Here is a 21,619-nt window from a genome sequence, read left to right as displayed (position 1 = left end):
TTGTCATCAGTCCATTACCTTTCCATGGTCTCTCTGGCTCCGAATTCTGCCTAGTAATCGTTCGCTTTCCTCTCTAGTAGCACAACGAATTCTGAAACTCTTGATTGCCAGTCGGGGAAGTGCGTTCATGTAAATTATATATTGATATTTACACTTGAGAATATAGTATAATTATTGGATTCAACTGACAAGAAATTCTACAGCATCTAACCCCTCTTCCTGATGATATCAGCTGCCTTCTCACCGACACCATACATGGTGGACTGAATGTGCTGGGACGGAACAAGAGGCAAGATCGATGCGTCAACAATAGAGAGCTGCTTGACGCCATAGAACAGAAGTTCGTCAGAGACGCAGCCGCCCATATCCTGCAAAGGAATTCGTTACTTGATGTTCTACAGCAAAAGGGGAAAATATGAGAAGATTGAACGTACCTCAGGCATCATGGCGCAGGAGCCACTAGGATGGGACAATGTAGGCCAGATGCTTCCAAGCTCGACCATCTTGTTGATGAGCTCCTCATCGGTGGTGTATTGAGCACCAGGAGAGGTCTCGACGGGAGAGAACTTCTTGAGTTCAGGCCTCGCCCAAACAGTTCGGATGTAGCGAACACATGCTGCCATGACAGACTTATCGATAGGGTTGGTCAGAGCATTGTAAAGAATCTTTGGTGGGCCCTGTGGGTTTGCAGGGTTGATGCTGATGACACCTCGAGAGAGAGGCTTCTGAATGCTGACAAGAACACCAGATCCGGCAGCAGGGACCGGGTATTCGACGATACCAGCCTTGTCGTTCTGGTACAAGCCGGCGAGAACCTTGCGCTGGGCGTCAACTCCCTTGAGGAGCTTTTTGCTGTTCTGGTACAGGGCAGGAAGATGCTGCGCGCTCTTGAGCTTCTTGATCTGGTCTGCAAGGTTACGGTAGTTCTGAGGAGCCACTTGAGGGAGAGGGATGAATGCAAGAGCGTTTCCGCGAGCCTGGGTCAAGGGACCAGTCTTGTTAGCGGTGTACTCTGCCCAAGCCGAAGCATTGAAAGCAGGGTCAGTGGCAAGAGAAGTTGGGTTTGGCTTGCTCATGTTAGAGATGCTGAAGCCGAGGAATGTGTAAGGATGGTCTTGGAAGTTGGCACCAACTCCATCGTGTGCGAGCTTGACCTTGATGCCGGCAGCCTCGAGGGTGGACTTCGGCCCGATACCACTCAGCTGGAGAAGCTTGACAGTGTTGACAGAGCCAGCAGCAAGAACAACTTCCTTCTTAGCATAGACGGTCTTTGTTGCGCCAGTGACCTTGTTAGTAATCTTAACACCACGAGCAGTGAGCTTCTTGCCGGTGTCAAAAACGAGCTCGTTGGCAACAGTCTCCAACAAAAGGTTTAGGTTGGAACGGCTGGCGACAGGGTCGTAGTATGAGTTACGGGCGTGGCTTCGCTCACCGGTGTGTGGGTTCATGGTGTTGGGGAACCAAGATGCACCGTAAGCCTCGCCATTGTTGCCGTCAAGGGGCCTATGGGCACCCGCACCCTTGAAGGCGGCGAAGTAGTCCTTGATGTCAGGGTATTGGAAATCGGAGACACCAATCTTAAGGGGTCCATTTCCATAGCTTCAGAAATCGAGTCAGCAAAGCGTTCTCTACCAGACTCTCAGTGATGAACTTACGCCTTGGGGTCCCATGTGATGTTGAACTCCTTGGTAGTGGACGCCGGAGCAGGAATGTACTCGGTACCCTTCTTGAAGAAAGGCAACATGCCATTCCAGCCCCAGCCCTTGTTGCCCAAGGCTTCCCAGGCATTGTAATCCGCGGCAGAACCACGGTCATATACCATTCCATTGACAACGGAACCTCCACCAAGAACTTCCGCAACGCGAACGTTCCAGGTCTTGTTGGCAAGTTGGGTCTCAGGCTCAGAAACATAGTTCGGCCAGAGGAGTGAGGTGTTCAGAGCATATGTGGCGCCATAGGGCATGCGAATGTTTGGGTTGTCATCAGCCCGTCCAGCTTCGATGACCAAAACGGACTCTAAGTTTACCAATGTTAGTCAACGTTACCATTGAACCGATGGTTGAAACTATAGCTGGACTCACTCTTCTTGTCTTCCGACAGACGATTAGCAACAATTAGTCCAGTAATTCCTCCACCAACAATCACGTAATCGTACGTATCCTTGGCCGCCTGGAGCTCTTCACGGGAGACGACATCCTGGCTGGGAAGTGCCGTGGTCAACCCCAAGAGCTGAACAAAAAAAGTAAAACGAGTGGATGGCCGCATCTTCGACTATGATATTACGCTAGATATTCACACTAGAAAGGAAGGACAAAAGTCAAAGAGGCAGTCACAGAACCCTATGCGGCCGGATCACAGGCACGTTATAAACATGCGTTTCGACGCGGCAATTGCGCCTCTCGACATGCACGACTCGTCGCCTATCTGAATTGGAACCATAATGTCGGCACTTGAGCTCAAGTCGTCAAGCTTCAATATTATTCGAAGGGGCGAGAAGCAAGCGCAGGGTCGGCTACTTGGACAAGTCGAGTAGCGTTCGTGACAAGGATCCTGCACAGCAATTTCCAGGAGTAACGCTGCAGCAACGCGGCTCGGTTCGGCACAAAATCACCCTTCCCCGTGGGATTAAAAATGGTGAATGCCCAATACGAACCTCCCCGGCGCCGGACACTGGTGGCGTCGTTGCTGGCACCGGAAATTTATTATTCTCCTGAAGGGGTACGCGGCGATCATTGCAAGACTCTGTGTACCGTCTCCCAGTCGTGTCTCCGGATGAAAAACTCAATGGGAGAAAGATTGAAGATGATGGCGATGCGTTTGAAATTCACTCTGATTGTATTCAAACAGGGCTATTTACGCTAATGGAAAATCTTGTATATCGTATACTACAAGAGGTGCAGCATTCAAAATTCTGATCGTCGGTCTGTATGTTTGAACGCCCTGCAGTGGACGAGCATATTCATGATTGGGCGATCAAAGTGGTAGGGGGTCTCCAGGGCTACATGTAGTTAGCCGGGTTCCTGGGCGTACGCGGTCATCATGCACGAAGGGTCACCAACAATGGTCGATCTACAGAACTCTTATTGATGTTGTATAGACGAGGCGTGCTCTTGGTACAGCCATGCCATCAACAATGTTCTAGAGGCCGAAATACGACCGATTTGCAAAACTCTTCGTATTCCAAGTAAGAATCACTTAGCGAGAGAGTCCAGCGTGCTAATTATTAATATTGCACGGAGGACTCCGTTGATAACAATGAATGTCATCTTTGCATACATGGTATAATTGATAAATTAGATCAGATTATGTCCGGAGATTCGGAACAGCGCATCGTTTTTGCAAGTCAGTTATTGTGCACTTGTCTAGCAAGTCAGTCCGCTCGTTCCGGCCCGTTCCTAAACCCGTTAAATAGACGAACGAAAGTCTGGATGTTCATGATTCAGAACAATTGCCTGATATCTTGTGCTTCAATAGTACCCCGCCACGCCACATTCCAGGGCAAAGAGATGGAAGGGTTTTTGGCTGCAATTTTGCAGTTCTAATGCTGGTCAACTCTGCTGTCAGTTCGTCCTCTAAATTTGGGCTCACGCACGGTTGTCAGGGATTGGTACAAGAAATGGTCTTAGAAAGCGGCACAGTTGCTTGGCATGCATGCCTCCAAAGGTAATGGCAATCTTATCACCCGTGTCCAAGGAAAAAAGGTCCTTCAACGGAGAATTAGTCGGAAGCATGGGGGATCTCCTGCCGTACCAGCCCACAGAGTCTTGCATCTCAGAGCAGGAAAATTCATACATTATGGGATGTTAGAGATGGAAGAAGACTGTTCAAAGACTTTCAGTCGACACATGCATGCTGTCATTCACGTAAATCAGCATGTTGAGCAGGAAGAAATTGAAGCCGGTCAAATTGCTTGAGCTCTTATGGCTCTGTAAGCCTAATGCTTACTGCTAAAGGAAAGCAAGGCTGCAGATCTTTTCCCATGGCCAATTAGCAAGATGAAGGAGGTCAGGCCGAACACGGGGGGAGGGGAGCCCTGGATTCTCCAAGGATTGGGTTGAGCATGCTCCGTGAATTGAACGATGTGCAGCACACAGCGCAATAACCTGTCCGTGCAGACACGGAATCACGAAACCAGACCATCCTTAACTGTGTCCGTTTCCGTCAACTAACTACTACACAGTACACTGGTCCGGACGTTCCTCGAACATCTGGCTCAGTCATGAACCAACGTTTTTTCTATGGAGAGGCAGATACCAAGTTGGAAGGTAGCGTCGGTCGAAATCCGATCGTTCATTTCAATTTTGATATCATGGTTATATTACAAGATCCGATAGCGAGCCAACTTATGTTAGTAGTGACGTGATACAAACAATGTTGTCAGTAATGGGAGGAGCCCAGTGAGCTATTCAGGTGCAACCGCCAGTGTATACCATGCTGGGCATAATGAGGATGCGATTGCATGACAGACAAAAAAAGCAATACAAAAATCAGAGTGTTTCGCCCATTCCAGATTTGTCCAGGTTGGCCGAGTAAAATCCCAATGTTATGGTAACTTTGGAGGCGATGGGACCGTTCTCCTTCCCCGGCGGTCGGAGGCTTCTAGCGCAATACAGCTTTTGATTTCTGCGATTGTGAGACAGCAGTGATTGGTATATGCTAGGGCAAGGCTTCGAACGAGCCGTTCGTGTAACCATGCGTGGTCCTGGTAGTCAGTCACAGTGCAGCCAACTTTGGTCCCCTGGATCCCACGCCCAGATTCTAGGACAGCCACTGACGAATGAACTGTGTTCCTGTTTCCGAGATGCTTCTCTCGCGGTGTGATTTCTTCTCGGCCCACAGAATCTACCCACGCAGGATTCAAACCCAAATCATACATGGTGACTTGACTAACAACGGCAATGTGGCGTGTAAATCCCCCTTGGATATCAATGGCTAGATTGAGATCTCAGACATTTTCTTGACGTCCCCCTGTACAGCTCTGTGCTGCGAACCAAGTTCTCGCATGGCGGGCCGGGAAGCAGTTGCGCCATCTCTCGAAAGGAAGGTGATCATACTAACGTTGAAGGGAGAGATCTGAGGATACATGAGGAAGGCATTCTGCTCATCATCGTCCTGTGCACTCGAACCTCGCCTTGGAATAGGTCCCACCAGCCGTGATGTCGGATTCACCGCAGGAGTGGCCGAACCGCAAGCATGAAATCATTTGGTCTACAGTGACTGTCTGCATCCTTGCTACTCTGATTTTGATATGGAGAATTGTCTATGGGGTGATGAAGAAGCGCAAGCTTCTGGTTTGCGATTACCTCTTGATAATCGCTGCGGTATGTACGTTAAAACTGATTGATGGTAAACTTTCTCACGCTCATCGCAGATTATGAACATTTCCACGGTTGGACTCCGATTCAAGACGACTGATTTGGCATTGGGAAGACACATCTTGGACCCAAGCATCGAAAAACCTAAGGACATCTTCGCCTACATGTACTATTTGTACTGCAGTCAGGTCGTAAATCTGATTGCCATGGCTGTACTCAAGTACTCTATTTGCTCGTATCTCCTGGTGTTGAAATTCTCCAAGGTTTACACTGTGATCGTCTGGCTGTCGATTCTGATGGTCACGGTTTTCAACCTTCTCCTGCCATTCTTCGGAAACGTCAGTTGTACGCCTTTCGAGAAAAATTGGAACAAGGCGTTGCCGGGAAAGTGCTGGTACAAGGGAAACCAGGGCATTACATACATGCAAGGCGTCTCGAATTGCGTCACCGACGTTGTGTATGTCGTGGCTCCGATCATCTACCTTCGCACTGTTCAGCTACCGCGTCGCACACAATGGGGATTGCGATGTGTTTTCCTTCTAGGTCTGGTGTAAGTATTCAGTCAACACTGTTCAGTTCGTTGCTAAGCTACAATCAGGGCGACCGCATGTTCAGTTATGAAAACCATCGAACTCAGCGCTTTGAGAAAGACAAAGGATCCAACATGGGACGGTGTAAACTTGACGATATGGAGTGCTACGGAACTCTCTGTCGGCATCCTCATTTCCAGTCTCCCTCCCTTGCGCGCCCAATTCGACCGTCTCTTTCGCCGCATTCTTCCCTCAACCATTATGTCCAAGTCAAAGACACCCGGAGGCGGCAGTATACCACTCTACAATCTGAGCAAGCACCAATACAGCAAACCAATGGGACGCTCAGAAGACCAGGACGACGGAAGCAGTGAGCGGCATATCCTACCAGAGAATCATACTGAGGGGGTTATCATGAAGACAGTGGAACACGAAGTGACAACTACGGAACTCGACCCGAGGAAGGACGATCCATTTCGAAATGGCAGCCCCGACAACAAATTCTTGAAATGATATAGCTAGGGCGTATTATGTTGAAGAGAGTGCGGTTGTGAACGGCGTGTTGCGAGCTTTTCAAAATTTGTTGACCTTCGGGCATGCTTCATTGACGGCAACTGGATTGTTTGAATAAAGCGCTCTTTTGTTGTTGTTTATTTTTTAAAAAATTTGTAGAATCAAACTCATTCATTTGCGTACTAGCGACTATAGATCGACGCAGAAACGAATATCAATGCAGTCTTTGTGTTGGGCTGACTCTATCTAGAGCTTGACCACCTGAACCCATTTCCGTACAACCAAGGTCAAGATCGCAATATTTCCAGTCAGAAGCAGTAGCTTGTTCCTTTGTGGCTGAGTAACAAGGACCGAAACGAATCCCGAGCAGCGCCGGCTTCAATATTAAGTTTCTATATCCCCCTTAGGGGAATTCTAATGTTAAAAGGATCCTCAGCAGAACGAGGCCAGAAAAGGCGAAAGGCCAGCCAATCTTGGTAGCACCCAGCTGGTTCTCATATTGGCGTGGGTATCGCACATAGCTGTTTGAATTGTTCTCGCGCCCTCGTAGTGGCTCGACCGAAAGTGACAGCTGTCAGTCGCATTTGTGGCTTCTGATAGCATGCAGTGCACGCTTTGATATCCGTGTTGCTCGCGAAGAATCACGAAGTTGCCACTGAGTCAAGAGCCATCCAACTATTTTCCCTGATACTTGGTGGGAACTTCCGCCTTCATTGGTATCTGTGAGAGAAAGGCCGAATCACGCCGTCCGTGCAGTCAGTCAAGGTTTACCCCTGATTCCCTCGGTGAACATTGGCCCTCGACAGCGTGATCGATGCTTCTAGCTTTCAACCCACGCCTGGTTCGCGGGTCAATATTGTCTTTCGGTGCTTTCGAGATCATCTTGCAAGCGAGGCTGTCTGGTCGGTGCACAGCGCAGGCACTGTGCGTCTCAATGCCTCGGCGAGTACAAAATTGAAGGTGTTGTACTTTGTACCATCAGAACTGCCCTTGGCAACCATACAGCTGTCTGTTTTTGTTGAATAGATACCATTTATTTCACTACGATCTGCATCGATACTACTCTTAAACGTCTTTATTGTGTCCCCATGTGCTACGAGAAATGATCAACTCGGGTGTAACTGGATGTGTGGTAGGGAAGCGTCGGATTCCCCCTTGATACCCTCATTACGATGCGTTATTGAGTGTACGTTATCGATTACAATGTCAAATCAAGAACAAGAAAACAAGGATATCACTAGCGACAATCTCCAGAAAATGGAACTGACCGGCCGTTGGGCCTAGATTGACATCAATGGCAAGGATGCAATGACACTTTCGTAACAATGTTCGTTCCAAGACAGAACTTACACCCTTTGATGACGCGGTCAACGTATTCGAGTCGTGCCAATCTAATAGGGTAACCTACAAGCTGATACCAAACTTTAATATCGAACGCAAGTGGCGAGCACAGAGTTGCCTTGACGTATCTCAAGGAATCAGGGGCTTCTCCGGCACTTGTCCGCTTCAGATATCTAGGACGAGTACAGCCCCATCCTTCATCGCCGTTGAAATCAGATGAGCCTACGGAGTACACAGTATTAGAAGCAATCAATAGCTAGCTATATCAGAAACTTCATGGGATTCTGACGTGGCTGTGTACACTAGAGATACGCTGAGCAGTTTCCGCTTTCGTGACAATTTCGCTACTACTTATGCCATAGGTCAACTTCATAAGGTTCGAGATGGTTGACATACTTTACCCCTTGCTCTCTTCAATTCTGTGGTATAAGAACATGTTTTTACTCCTTCAGTGAAGGATAAGGTCCGCTACTTCCAACCTTTCTACGTTTTGATCGACTCTGGGTCATAACCTACGTGCACACTGCAAGATATAACAGGTTACCAGGTTGATTCATTACGACGGTTGTTCATTATTTCATTCCCGTTCATGTTTACTGATTCTTGACCAAGACGCATACCAGGCTGCAAACAGGAGTCTACGTACTCATTTCCAACAGAATGCGTGTATGGAGAAATTCCCAAATACATGCGCGAATAACTTCAACCCACCAAGTACCTTGGGAGAACTACAGTACTAGGAAGTTTTCTTTCTACACAAGATTATACATTTAGATCTAAATAGTAGTTGATTTTCCAATATCTCGAAAATTGACTTCTAATTTAAACAATACTGAAGGTAGCCATGATATTTTTACCACAGAAATTAGGTTTTGATTCTCGTTTTTTAGAATGCCGCAAAACAAGCAGATCATTTCAAAGGAAACAAGACGATGTGTTACAATAATAGTTCTTGACTCTATTCGGATTGAAATTCTGACAGAATTCTCAACCTAATTCGGCGTAACATCCATCCGATATAGTGAAGGTGCACGGACTCGTTTGAGGCGATTTCGCACGTGCCCCGCCACTACGTCGTGAACTTCGTGGTTAGTCGCGAACCTTCCATCCACGTCAGCAGTTGCCTATCGAGCTCGAAGACGGCCATAAGTAATTTTTCTACAGCATTCATCTCTGATTAATTTTGATAGATGCATCCGGGCCCCTAGAAATCATTCAATATGGAGGTGCAGCTTTACGTATATGACCTATCGAAGGTATGTGTGCCGTGGACAAGTATTGTGTTTTCAATACCCTAAACAGAACACAGGGTCTGGCTCGATCCATGTCCCAGCAATTTCTTGGGACGCAAATAGACGCCGTTTATCACACCTCTCTTGTCTTTGATGGTATCGAGTACTTTTATGGACAAGGCATCCAAACCTGCGCAGCTGGCTCTACGCACCATGGAAAACCTATGGAAGTGATCCGTATGGGAGAAACAGCTTTACCCATGGAAATTATTCTGGAATATTTGGAATCATTGAAAGAAGTATACACTGCCGAGGCGTATGATCTGTTCCTCCACAATTGTAATAACTTCTCCAACGATTTTGCAATGTTCCTCGTCGGCAAAGGCATTCCAGAGCACATTACCTCCTTGCCACAAACGGTGCTGAACACCCCTTTTGGCCAGATGCTGCGACCTCAAATCGACGCCGCCATGAGGCCAATTACGCAGGCTCCTGTTGCTCAACAGGCATCCGCACCAACACGCCCTTACGGAACCAATGGAACTGCATCGCAGACGGGTGGCGCACCTCAGCTTACCCCAGAGGCAAAGATCACTGGTGCAGTGAACAATGTGACGGCTTTGCGTGATATAGAGCGTCTTCTGCAGTCAGCTACAGATCGTTGCGCCATCATCTTCTTCACGAGCTCCACCTGCGCTCCTTGCAAATTGGTGTATCAGCCTTATGATGATCTTGCGGCTGAGTCTGGTGATAAATGTGTTTTCATCAAGATCGATCTCAACTACGCTGAAAAGGCTGTCGGAGTGCGGTTCTCCAGTGTTCGGGCAACTCCAACGTTCGTCACATTCCTACGTGGCCAGCAACGTGATGTATGGAGCGGTGCAGATCCAAACCAGCTGCGCAATAATGTGGAACTGTTGCTTACAGCGGCGTTCCCGCCACACCCGCATCTATCAAGAAATGTACCTACATTAATCCGACAAAGCCAGCGTCCTATTTCATTCACCAAAGTTCCTCCTCTTGAGAAGCTAGTCGCAAAGATGGGAGACGTAGGGAAGGACCCTGCCGTATCTGCAATTGTTTCCTTCATCGACGCAAGGCAAAGATTCGGTGCTATGGAAGCCCCCTTGACGAACTTACCTCAATTCGCCGAGTTTCTAAGGAAAAGTATTACGACTCTTCCCCCTGATCTTTTGTTTGTATCTCTGGACCTACTTCGTGTCACTCTTACGGATATTCGAGTCGCTGGCTTCTTCGCTGAAGAGCACGCTGGTGCTACAGGCACGCCAGCGACTGTCGCAGCTCTACTAAATCATGTCAACGGCCTCGGTGCCTCTGCACCATACCCCCTCCGTCTTACAACCCTCCACCTTTGTTGCAACTTGTTCAATTCATCGCTCTTCATCCCGCATCTGCTTTCTCCTCCACTTTCGTCAACGTTGGTACAAATCCTCACCACCGCCCTTCTTGACGAAAAGCACCCTGCACTGCGGGCATCAGCACTCTCCTTAGCCATGAACATCTCATCTTCGAACCACAAGATCCGTATGAAGAAGCACAGCGCCAATGCTTCGCCTTCGCTTCCGAGCGAAGTGGAACTCGATGATTCGGAGCAAGTCGAACTACTCGCTTCCTTACTCGAAATTCTCTCAACTGAAGGAGCGGAATTTTCCGAGACTCAGAAGATGGCTTTGATCAGTACGGGTTGGTTAGTATACTGTGCGGATATGGACGGCGAACTGAGAGATCTTTGGAAGGTCATGGATGCTGCGGGCACCGTAGGAAAGATCCAAGGAAAGACCGGAGAAGATAGATTACTTGTCAGGGAAGTGAAGAGCCTCCTTGAAATATAGAATCAATGAGCTAGAATACATTGGAAATCGCTGTGAGCACAGATGATTCGGTTCAGTCAATAGAGTTATTAGAGAATATACACGTTGTTGTACCATCAAAGGTTTAGATAATATGTAAGTTAATATAGACTGTACTCAAAACGCTGTGAGATCAAAACTAATATTCTGGGGCTATAGAACGGAAGGCTTACGTGAATAGTATACTTTTAATGGTGTGGCACTTCTGCGATGGAGTTGTGTCAAGACATTGATATAAATCACCTATCTACCAAATGGTCGCATGTGAGTTACTGGCCTAAAACCCCTTGGCTGAAATGGTTTGTGGCCAATAAAAACTGTGAATGCGGGCTTTTGAATGATGAATGAGTGTAAGGGAATATATTGATGACTGACTACCTAGATACACTCTGGCCGAACTTACTCCTCGCAACCTAAAACCTCCAATTAGTATATGGACTGCTGATTATTTTTCGTGAACACTCACAATAGCTCTGAAACGCTTTCCAAAGATGTAGGCCGGAATTGTCAGGAAGCATACTCCCAAATTGATAAGCGTGATCGCATCGAACACACCTCTCGGCCCAACACTCGCATACCATCCATTGGCATAAGTCGTCGCCAGAAAAGTGAACACTGCTTTCGTGAAATTGATCGTAACAAAAGCTTGATTCGCATCCTTTGGATGACAGTCGATGACATAGGTGAGCGAAGCTTGCGATGCAAAGGGTACGGAAAGTGAGTGTATGGACATGAATACAATCGGCCAGACCAGAGGTGCTTGGTTTTGAACACTCATTCCAAAGCCCAGAAATCCTGCGGTTGCGAGAGGCGTCGCGATCATCATCAAGGTGAGTCGGAATTCAGGTTCGAAGATACCGTTGTTGCGACGGGCCATGAATTTTGCAACTGCATCTGCCATCCAACCTGAAAGTGGAGACCCAATGAGGTTCACTACGAGTAGAGGCAAGTTGGTCAACCCAATTTGTGCTGGACCTAAATTGTATGGTGGCGCCGAGAATGCAGTGACGGAGAGAACAGATATCGTCAGGAGCCACGTGAAGTAGGATCCGTAGACGACTGTCGAGAAAAGGACCGCAGGGTACGCGATAAGTGGTACAGGTTTCCAGGCTCCTTTCCAGAAAGAATCGCCCGAGAGTCGACCGCGAAAGAGACGTAGCTGTGAGCGATAGGCCTCTTTCTCATCCGTATTTACGGACCAGAAAGAGCCCTTTTCTTCGATTTCCACGGATGTCCCGCGGGGTCCATTGTAAGTTGTTTCAACGACTACGAAGTATAGAAACAACAGGATAGGAATGAATATCAAGGCTGAAATACCGAATGTTGCCTCGAACGATATGTTCTCAATGATTGCGCCAGAGATTGTTTGACTGTTTCTGTGGTAAGTACTAGTTGCCCCAGATAACCAAGGTGGCATACCCAAGAAGTACTCCTGAAGCAAGCATGCAACCCCAAATACTCAATCGAGTACCGCGCTGGTGGACAAAGAACAGATCAGAAACTGTTGAGGTGACGAGGGTTTCCAAAGGGGCCGAAGCCATTCCTTGGAGCACGCGCATGACGGCTAAGGAAGGGAAGGACTATTTTAGTGTGAGAAACAGAAGAGTCTTCAGTATAAGATCCATTTACCACGGAGAAAAACCCCCAAACGTTCGTTGCCAACAGAATGACGGTCGATATTACGAAGAAGGGCCGTTTCCCCCAGATGTTCGCGCCTGAGGCTGTGAAAAACGTCGTAAACCCTATCCAAAAGGCAAGGAACCCAATCAGGAGGCTCGAAGCCATGTCCAAACTGACATGATACTTTGCTGCAACCACGTGAAGACCAGGCGTAACCATTGGACCAAGTCTGGCATCTATTTAGTCCTGAGCCTGGCATTGGTCTGGGAGACTCACGCTGTTGTAACTCCAGAACTGAACGCCAGGATTACCATGATGGACTCCTTCCAAGCTCGCGACCTATAGGCTTAGTCCGATTGCATATATTCAACTCAGGCTTTCTCACCAATTGAGAGGATCATTGGGACTATCGGAGGGTTGGGGTTGCAAGATGATATTGCCATCACGCTTGAGCAATTCGTTGTCAGCTTTTGTAATGTCGAGATCTTTTTAGATAAAACGTTTTATCAGCCATACTCTTAGAAATTAGAGACGATTGTACCAAGCTTACCTGCAGCGTCGTTCCCACCAATTGTAGCTGTACCTGGCGGTGTCGCCATATGCGCATCTTGGAGAATTCCCCAACCCATTTTACGGGAAGTACGGATGATAAAGCTGCCTGCAGCCAAAAAAGAAAGAAGAATAGACAATCAAAACAAACCACTAAAGGACAAAAATCAATAGAATGCAGTAAAAAGTTCAGATAGAGAGGCCAGCTCTGATTTTCTCTGAGCGCTCTCGACGTCTATAACTGTTCTCGAAAATCAAGCCAAGCAGAACAAACCAGGTCTGCCTGCGTGCCTCGAAACGCGACTGAAGATTTTGACACCGACATAATGCCATAACAAGGCTACGCAATTGTGTTCTATGCTATTCTTCAACATCACTTGAGGATTCAACTGCCGTGAGCCTGTTGAAAGCCGATATCCGTGCTCTCTGTGACACTCAAACCAGCATTCGTTTCATACCCGCAAACGCCCTGGACGATCGAACGATATTGTGCAATTCGTACATGAAGATTATTAACAATCATAGAATTGTATGACGCGGCCTAAGGTTGATAATGTTGTATTTCAGATGGTCATTAGCGCGGCCAAGGTCAGTGAAGTCTCTGATAGTGTGCATTTCCCACTGCTCAAACCGCCATATTGTTTCTGACGCATGAGTCCATACTTTGTGGAAACTCTGGAAGCTTTGAAAGAATGCGATTGACGCCAAAATTGAGAGGCATCGGGATGTGGGGTGGCCTGGTTTGTACGATGAACAGATGAAACAACACATCCCCGTCGACAATCCCCTTAAGCATTATGCACAAGCTTCAGGTGTCGTTTCGACTGTGATACAGATTTCGACCGACTGGCCGAGCTTATATACTATGTGAAAGTCGCTTATGTGAGCTCTACTTGGCAGGCGGAAACCAGTATTGACGGAACGGTCATGCGTTGACGAGGAGCTCTTCTTTCTCAGAATATGAGCACTGGACAGAAATAATCGATCGAAGACTTAGAAAAATTTAATGCTGTGAACATTGTTATTGTGCGGTTAATATGATGTACAGTCATCTTTCGATATTGTTCTCTACTCATATATGGTGGTCAACAGACCGCAGACATTGTTGATTGCGGACAAGTACGACTCCATAGCACCCGCAGCTCGCTCGTTGTACTATATGGACCTACTGTGCAGTTTCATCTCAGAACAATATCTCTTTCAATACCGCTCGGATAGTGCATTGGTGGAGGTCTCATCTCGCCTTCTGTTCCGCCTGTTCAGGGAGCTGCGTGGTGAATGCGAACCAGACCCTAATGCGATCGGCTCACAACTTTGCGCTGTCCACAAATATGTTTTGTAAACCTTCCTTGAGATTGTTTGCCATGCCCTGCTTGCCCGGCTTCCTGCTTTCGCGATCTACGAAGACGTGTACGAACTCCCCGACGGCCTTCACATCTGCATGTCCACGCTCGAAGACGCCAATTTCATAGGTCACGGAACTCTTGCCAAGTTTCACAACCCGTAAGGCGAGGTCGACAACGGCTGGAAACTCAATAGGGGCGAAGTAGTCGCAATGCGAGTGCACCACAAGGCCGATCTGGGACGATGTAGGAGGATGGAGAGAGCAATGTTTGATGAGGTAGGTGTTTACTACGGAATCGAATCTACACGCGAGGAATTAGATTTGGTCAGGGGGAAAAAGCCCTGTTCCGTCTTACAGAAAGTAATATATACTGTTGTTCAGGTGGTGATACATGTCATTGTCGCTCCTAGGCGTTCGCTATTAGCAATTGGAGGAGAGTCGAGTTGATCGGGGTACAAGCTACCATCGCGTCCTGTATTCCAGTTCAAACTTATAGTCCGACCGCTTGCGAGTCTTGAGCGCGTCGGGTGCCATCTTCGCTCGCAATTCCTCATGATCAAGTACAAATGATGGAGGGAGAGTGGAGAGCTATATGGTCGTCATTGGAGCTAATCGGGGGCTCGGCTAAACGACGGCCGAGGTTCACGAAAAAGACCCTGAAGATGCAGGAAATCAAACAGATTGTCCCGCTTCTACTTCATAATTCCACGGGATCTCTCGCTATCATTCTGCCACATTGGCGCCTTCTCCCCGGATCCTCGCCTACCTTGCGAGCAAAGGACGGTTGCCCGTTTCTTCCAACGCAACCATGGCTCTCGTGCCTTCGCCCCCTAAAGACAAATACCCCCCCGCAGCGCCTGATAGATTTCCTTTCGTCGAACCCCCGCCAGTTGTCATAACGCCTTGCGATCCTTGGCCCCCGCCTTATTACCTCGAAGATGGCCTGCGTAAAGTGAAACCGTACCATTTTACCTACAATACTTTCTGCAAGGAACGATGGCGTGGACGGGAGATTTTAGATATCTTTGCTAGCGAATTTCGGGACAGGCCTACTGAGTACTATAAAAAGGCAATCTTAGAAGGCAGGGTTGTTTTGAACGGAAAACAAGTGCCCGGTCTTGATACGATTGTGAAGAACGGTGATGTTATTTCGCACACACTGCATCGACACGAACCGCCCGTATCGTCAAAGGCAATTGGAATCGTACACGAAGATGATGATCTTATCGTCATTGACAAGCCGGCTGGTATGCCGGTACATCCTGCAGGGCGTTACAATTTCAATTCTATCATCGAACTCATGAGGGCAGATCGTGGTTACAGTTGGAATCCTCTACCCTGCAACAGGTTGGATAGGCTCACGAGTGGTATCATGTTCATCGGGAAGCATAAACAAGCTGCTGAAGATATGAGCGCTCAGATTCGTGGCAGGACAGTTAAGAAGGAATACATTACAAGAGTCGTGGGCGAATTCCCAGAAGGGGAGATCGTGTGCGAGAAACCTATCCTCCAGATCAGTCCTAAATTGGGTCTTAACCGTGTGCGAGCAAACGGCAAGGAAGCAAAAACTGTGTTTAAGAGACTGGCATATTATCCACCCAAGGATGACAAGTCGGAATATGCCAACGAGAATTTCGAGCAAACCAGCTCGCAGGAGAGTCTAGCTTGGCAAAAGCTTCGTGGCTATTCTATTGTCCGATGCTTTCCCATAACCGGTCGAACCCATCAACTACGCGTACATCTCCAGTATCTGGGTCATCCCATTTCCAACGATCCCATCTACGCTAATCAGCGCGTTTTTGGACCGTCCCTTGGGCGTGCGCATTCGGAGGACGAAAATGAAGAGGATATTATGACACGTCTCAACCGCATGGGCAAGGAGGAAGTCGCGGATGCCGTTGCGTATCATGATGAAATGGTTGATCAGTACAACAAGCGCAAGGCAGAGAAGATGACGGGCGAGACCTGCGAAGTTTGTGATACGCCATTATTCAGCGATCCTGGAGCCCACGAATTAGGTATATACCTACACGCGAGAAGGTACCGCTGCGAAGAAGGTAAATGGGACTACGAGACTGGGCTACCAGACTGGGCCCTTCCTCCCCCAGGCGCAGACGCAGATGCCCCTACAGAGCCTACTGCAGAGTCAGATCCTTTGGCTGTCGATCTTCAGAAGCTCGGATTGGAGGACGGTGACGAGAAAAATGCAACTTCCTCGGCTGAGCCAGTAAAGAAAAGTGCTTGATTGGCGGCTTCAGATTAGCCATAGGTTGCAGCAGCGATTGGCTCACAAAATGGTAACAAGGCAGATGTTGACTTTGCAAGCAATATTGGTATCAATTGTATGCCAAATCGCTACTACCAATTACTGCTCTAGAACTTGAGCTCAACTGCTGCGCCTTTGTTCTCGCCACTTCGTAGGCCGGCCTCGAGGAGCTCCAGATCCTTCAGTGCCTCTTCGGGACTCTGTTCAGAGTTTGCCTCTCCCTTGACTAGGCCCTCAGCCCATGCCTTGACTTCCTGCTTAACACCATTACCCTCATCGGGGAACTCTTGGACCTCTTCCTGTCCATCCTTTTTCACTACTACCTTCCCTCGAGTGACTGTCACTGTGCCTTTCTCAGCGGCAACAGCGTATTCAGAGCCCGTAAAAGTCGTTCCAAAGGATACATCAAAAGTTCCTGACGATCCGTTCTTTAAGAGAATAGTAGCCTGCAGTGTATCAACTGGGGGGAGATGTTCCTGCAATTGTGTGCTGAATGCAGCAATCTTAACGGGCTTCGCGGCGTCTCCGAGTAGGAGACGTGTTGCAGCAATGAAATGAACACCGCCGTCTAGTAAGAAACCACCTTGGTATTCTGGCTTTTTGCGCCAGGCGGTCTCGAAGTACTTCGTTCCAGCCTTGACAAATGCGGAGACTCTAGTTCGGAATCCAAGGACTCTGCCGAGCTGTGCGACCTGCGACGCACCGTATACATACGAGTCTATGTACCGGAAGTTTTCCGCGATGGAGAAGGTCGGGCCCCCGGTCTTCTTGATGTTACTGTTGTACCAGTTCACGAGTTCAACAGCGGTGGCAACATCCTTGGCAATTGGCTTCTCCGCTAGGACGTGTTTCCCTGCGCTCAATGCCTTCTTGATGAACTCGGGCTGAACAAGGATTGGCAGACTGGTAGATGGTTAGCAATAAATCTACTTGAACAGGATAAATTCCTCATGAATCCAACACCCTCAACTGCTCGTGATGTGTACAAGCTCTATATAAACGTCGTTTGCAAATAACCCCAATCAGATCTAAAGAGACAACTTACGCGATCACGACAGCAGCAATGTCCGTCCTTTCAAGCAACTTATCAAAAGTTCGCCCCTCTTGATCTTCGCTATACAGCTCTACATCGCTCAGGCCCTCCGAGAGTCCTTTGGCAGACGCAAGCGATCGCGAATACACAGCTTTGAGAGTGAGCAATGGCGTTGACCGGATAGCGGGCAGATGCTCTTCCTTCGCGAAAATGCCTAGAAACCACGTTAGCCAGATGCAATTGAAGTATAATCAGGTTTCATTAATGCCGTAAGAAATGGGAATGGTTTCGCCATACCGGAGCCGATTAGAGCTACGCCTGTAGACATGATGATTCCCGTTGATTGTCGATGAAAGAAGTTGAGGAAAGATCTGATTGTAATCCAGTACTGTGATGATGGTATTCGTTGCGATCACTAAACACTCTGATGTCACCAGCGTCTCCGTGCTATTAGGCAGATTATCAAATCTTCAAGGACCGCCTAGCACCGAAGGACGTTAGATTGAATGGAGAGATATGCCTCGGATGAATTGAATGACTCACGAAGTATCAATGTTTTGAATGACTTGTTGGATGTTATACAGATGGTGCAAATCAATGGACAGTATGATGCAATGAGGTGGAGGGGCATCTTTAATACAGCTACCCCTCCGCGGCCTCTCTAAAAGTGGACATGCTCGCCTCAATTTACTCCGTTCAATTGATAACCACGCACGAACACGAGGTTGGATAAAGCCGCGAATCCGAAGTATGCGCTAAGCTAGGAATAGTCATAATAGCAGTTTCGGGTGGATCTAATAAGAAAACCCTTGTTTTGATGCTCAATTACATGATACGCATTGGAATTGCTAAGAAATAAAAATTTCTCTTTCAAGCATAAATTTAAACATGTGATTGAAGAAAATTATATTACCATTACAGAAAATTCAAGACAGCTACAGGAACTTCAGCTTTTCCTTTGTAAGCGAGTGATTAGTATATGAACGAAAGCAATGATCATCCCAACACCCCCCAGTGCAGCCGCAAAGAAGAAAGCGGCTCTCGCACCTGCAAGTCGAAGGACATGTGTTTCCTCGCTATGGTCGCTCAAAGGTGCTGGATTTCCCTTGGATGGTGACCAACCTCTCTGGCTTGCTTCATGCTCTATATAATAGCGATCGATTGTCCCGGCAACTCCCAGCCCACAGGATATACTGTAGTTGACCATGGTACTGACGAGGGAAGCCGCAATGCCCTGTTTCTCTCTTGGTAAGGCCGAAGAAAGGAGGATGTTTGCTGCCGGATATGACAGATTCATCGCGCCCGGCATGATAAGGATAGAGATGAAGGTCTGTGTCCAATACGTTTGATGGAGCGGCATTGTGGCCAGGAGTATCGCTCCAATCGTGAAACAAGCCATGGCCAAAAACATAACACAGCTTACTCTCAGACGCTTTAGAAGCCAAATGGTGGAAAAGGCAAAAAATACCCCAGTGAGAGCGACGGGCGAAGTCTCGGCAGATGTGAGCAGTGCAGAGTGGCCGCGTAGATGTTGAAGAAATAGGTAGAGATAGTATGCCCATATGCCGTGGGATGCCCAACCAGCGACGATACATGCCAGAGCGAAGATTGCATCTCTATGGAGCCCTCTAATAGGTACGAGGGGATACTCGGTCGCGTATAGTTCGACGAGGATGAAAGCGAAGAGCGCAAGAATTCCGAGTCCGAGTAATGAGCCAATATAAGGGTCCTGCCAGCCGACGAGTGGGGCTTGATTGAGTGCGAAGTTGATAGAGACCAATCCAAAAACGCCCGTTATTGCACCCCAATAATCAAAATTTGGTCGCTGGGGAACATCTACCATATCACCTTCCAGTTTATCGTCCGGGAGGATGGTGATTGCCAGGGCGGTTACCAACAAGCATACTATGGCAAGTATCCAGAAGCTCCATGGCCACCAAACAAGGTCAGCAATTAGAGCAGAAAAGACAGCTCCTGTTGCGGCACCTGTTGGACTTGCAGCACCAAAACAAGCGAATCCCATGTTTCGTTTCTGTCCAATTGGAAGTGTACGCCCGATCATAGCAACAGCATTGGGAACTATCAATGCGGGTCCTAAAACGTATGAGAGACAAATTCCATAATTTGTGGAATCCTAGCGTACCAATTCCTTGAAACGCACGACATATGCTGAACATGATGTTCCCAGAGAGGTAACTGAAACCTGTGATGAGCGACCACAAGGCAAACCAGAGCCATCCAATGATATAGATTCGTTTGTGACCATACATATCTCCTAGACGACCTATCTCGTCGAATTAATATGTGTGCTTTCAGATGTTGAGGCCATATCAATGCTACCGAAGAAACACGACAAATGTTAGACAATATCCGAAAGTATTGCCGTTATTAAGTGTTTCACTGTAGAGTACCTGAAATCACTTGGATATTGTGTAGTCGCGCGAATGGCTGCAAGAAATGGTATCGCAAGATTGAACTTACCAGCGGGTAGAATGAACGTGCCAACACTCATACTAAAAGATGCCGAGAACCAACTCAGTGTCCCGTAATCCTGAAGGTGAAAATAATTTGATAAGACCATGACTGGCGCAACTGTCTGGTTCAGTGCGCATAATGAGAGGAATTGCGCAATGCAGGTAATGAAGATGAAGGCCAACTCGCGTGTGCTACTCATGGGTAGCTGGGGATGTTGAGCACGGCCGATGGGTACTAAGGAGAGTTCTGATGGCAGACTCGAGTCGCTAATTGGAACATCCTTTGGGGTTGTCTTCTCAGTGATTAAGCCTACCGGGTATCTTGTGCCGAATGAATTTGGGGCTGGAACAGCGGCGAGAATGCCTTCAGGAGTCTCATCGTGCAGTGATGTCGAAGCCATTAGTAGTTGAATTAGCTTAAACGCAAGGCATTCATTTGGTCATTTTCCCACAAGGAATTCGAGCAGGATGTTAGCTATACAATACTCGGGCGGAGGACTGATAAGCGTTGTTCGTCACTACAATCTGGGAACTTGCTCATAGAAGTAATAACAAGAAAAACCCGCCGGAAAGGGCCTATTGATGGGAGGAGCAATTAGTCGTTACTGGTGTTCTCACTGTACTATTCCTGATTCAATAGGGCTGAATTTCGTAGCAACACGTTAGAATCCATGGTCGTCATAATCGAATCGAAAGATACGGGCATTTATTAGTGATACTGCGATGGCGCAACCGTCAAGAAGCAACGGTCCCCTCTGACTCTGTCAAATATCTGTTTTATGTTTCCTTTTGGCTTTGAGATCGAAGGAAAAGTTGTCATCAAGCTGTAAAAATGTATGCACAACCATATGCGACCAAGCCTGCAGCGTGATGCTCAGGTCAAAAAGCCGCTTTCATGATCGTTTCCGGTCAATCGAGCAATAATAGACAAGGTAGGGACCATCCCAGCGCAGTATATTGACAAGGGAGTGTGAATCACGCGCGATCCTTATGATGTAGCAAATGTCCGGAATGCGGACGTGGGCCAAATCAAACAAAGCATTTATCATTCCAGCATAGCGGTAATTACCCCATGTAGAATTTGTTCACACCACTCTAAAAATTGGCCAATCACCCTGGGCGATGGATACCTACTTGGGCACTCAGGTAGCTACGGTGTGAGGTCCGCTGTGAGTCTTTCTTTCGCTAGTCTGTTCGGTATGTCGTTCAAACCGAGCTAATCATTCACCTTCATTAACTCAATTTCAGCGATAACCTCAAACCGCAGGAGACATCTTCTACATCGCCAGTTGAATGATCAGGGAATCTTCAAACAAATCAACACATTGTACGACATCACGTGATATCCATCATCCCATTACAATGCAGCCTAACTAACGTCCAAATAACCTCTCATCTCTGTCATAGACCAAGTGCAGAATATATCAGCTTTAAATGCACCTCAATATCATTAGCTCCGAGAAAACGGAGTCTGACAGGTACGGACTTCCTAAACGTCGAAGTCCCACCTTAAAGGATCAAGTATAAATC

The 21,619-nt window shown here is 47.7% G+C and overlaps 8 protein-coding genes across 8 annotated transcripts; 3 read left to right on the top strand and 5 right to left on the bottom strand.

Annotated features, from left to right (window-relative positions):
* Nucleotides 1-178: 178 nt before the first annotated feature.
* Nucleotides 179-2,377, bottom strand: BU24DRAFT_495683 (GMC oxidoreductase). The gene is made up of 4 exons (XM_033534148.1): nt 2,082-2,377; nt 1,656-2,016; nt 435-1,599; nt 179-368 (listed from the first exon to the last, which is right to left on the bottom strand). The coding sequence occupies exons 1-4, from the start codon at nt 2,263-2,265 to the stop codon at nt 207-209; spliced, it is 1,872 nt and encodes a 623-aa protein (XP_033379851.1). The 5' UTR covers nt 2,266-2,377; the 3' UTR covers nt 179-206.
* A 2,620-nt stretch (nt 2,378-4,997) lies between these two features.
* On the top strand, nt 4,998-6,479 carry BU24DRAFT_376734 (uncharacterized protein). The gene is made up of 3 exons (XM_033524624.1): nt 4,998-5,321; nt 5,372-5,865; nt 5,914-6,479. Exons 1-3 carry the CDS (start codon nt 5,157-5,159, stop codon nt 6,356-6,358), a joined length of 1,104 nt encoding a protein of 367 aa, XP_033379850.1. The 5' UTR covers nt 4,998-5,156; the 3' UTR covers nt 6,359-6,479.
* Nucleotides 6,480-8,813: 2,334 nt separating this feature from the next.
* On the top strand, nt 8,814-10,885 carry BU24DRAFT_454045 (DUF862-domain-containing protein). Its single transcript, XM_033531293.1, has 2 exons — nt 8,814-8,955; nt 9,009-10,885. Exons 1-2 carry the CDS (start codon nt 8,920-8,922, stop codon nt 10,782-10,784), a joined length of 1,812 nt encoding a protein of 603 aa, XP_033379849.1. The 5' UTR covers nt 8,814-8,919; the 3' UTR covers nt 10,785-10,885.
* A 291-nt stretch (nt 10,886-11,176) lies between these two features.
* On the bottom strand, nt 11,177-13,051 carry BU24DRAFT_435932 (MFS general substrate transporter; the record flags this gene model as incomplete). The annotated part of the gene is made up of 7 exons (XM_033530126.1): nt 11,177-11,215; nt 11,269-12,172; nt 12,222-12,382; nt 12,432-12,651; nt 12,699-12,761; nt 12,808-12,907; nt 12,973-13,051. 7 exons carry the CDS (start codon nt 13,049-13,051, stop codon nt 11,177-11,179), a joined length of 1,566 nt encoding a protein of 521 aa, XP_033379848.1.
* Nucleotides 13,052-13,974: 923 nt separating this feature from the next.
* On the bottom strand, nt 13,975-14,884 carry BU24DRAFT_426592 (Thioesterase/thiol ester dehydrase-isomerase). Its single transcript, XM_033529016.1, has 3 exons — nt 14,780-14,884; nt 14,672-14,722; nt 13,975-14,617 (listed from the first exon to the last, which is right to left on the bottom strand). Exons 1-3 carry the CDS (start codon nt 14,848-14,850, stop codon nt 14,278-14,280), a joined length of 462 nt encoding a protein of 153 aa, XP_033379847.1. The 5' UTR covers nt 14,851-14,884; the 3' UTR covers nt 13,975-14,277.
* A 46-nt stretch (nt 14,885-14,930) lies between these two features.
* BU24DRAFT_282821 (pseudouridine synthase) lies at nt 14,931-16,931 on the top strand. The gene has a single exon (XM_033522734.1). The coding sequence runs from the start codon at nt 15,125-15,127 to the stop codon at nt 16,559-16,561; it is 1,437 nt and encodes a 478-aa protein (XP_033379846.1). The 5' UTR covers nt 14,931-15,124; the 3' UTR covers nt 16,562-16,931.
* Nucleotides 16,690-17,943, bottom strand: BU24DRAFT_466206 (NAD(P)-binding protein; the record flags this gene model as incomplete). Its single annotated transcript, XM_033532345.1, has 3 exons — nt 16,690-17,485; nt 17,628-17,829; nt 17,913-17,943. 3 exons carry the CDS (start codon nt 17,941-17,943, stop codon nt 16,690-16,692), a joined length of 1,029 nt encoding a protein of 342 aa, XP_033379845.1.
* Nucleotides 17,944-18,552: 609 nt separating this feature from the next.
* BU24DRAFT_398062 (uncharacterized protein) lies at nt 18,553-20,590 on the bottom strand. Its single transcript, XM_033525372.1, has 3 exons — nt 20,097-20,590; nt 19,759-19,899; nt 18,553-19,709 (listed from the first exon to the last, which is right to left on the bottom strand). Exons 1-3 carry the CDS (start codon nt 20,488-20,490, stop codon nt 18,562-18,564), a joined length of 1,683 nt encoding a protein of 560 aa, XP_033379844.1. The 5' UTR covers nt 20,491-20,590; the 3' UTR covers nt 18,553-18,561.
* Between the last annotated feature and the right edge of the window lie 1,029 nt (nt 20,591-21,619).

Source organism: Aaosphaeria arxii (genome assembly GCF_010015735.1).
Source record: "Aaosphaeria arxii CBS 175.79 unplaced genomic scaffold BU24scaffold_9, whole genome shotgun sequence".
Taxonomy (NCBI): Eukaryota; Fungi; Ascomycota; class Dothideomycetes; order Pleosporales; genus Aaosphaeria; species Aaosphaeria arxii.
The sequence above is the reverse complement of the archived record's forward strand: the minus strand, read 5'-3'. Positions and strand labels throughout refer to the sequence as shown.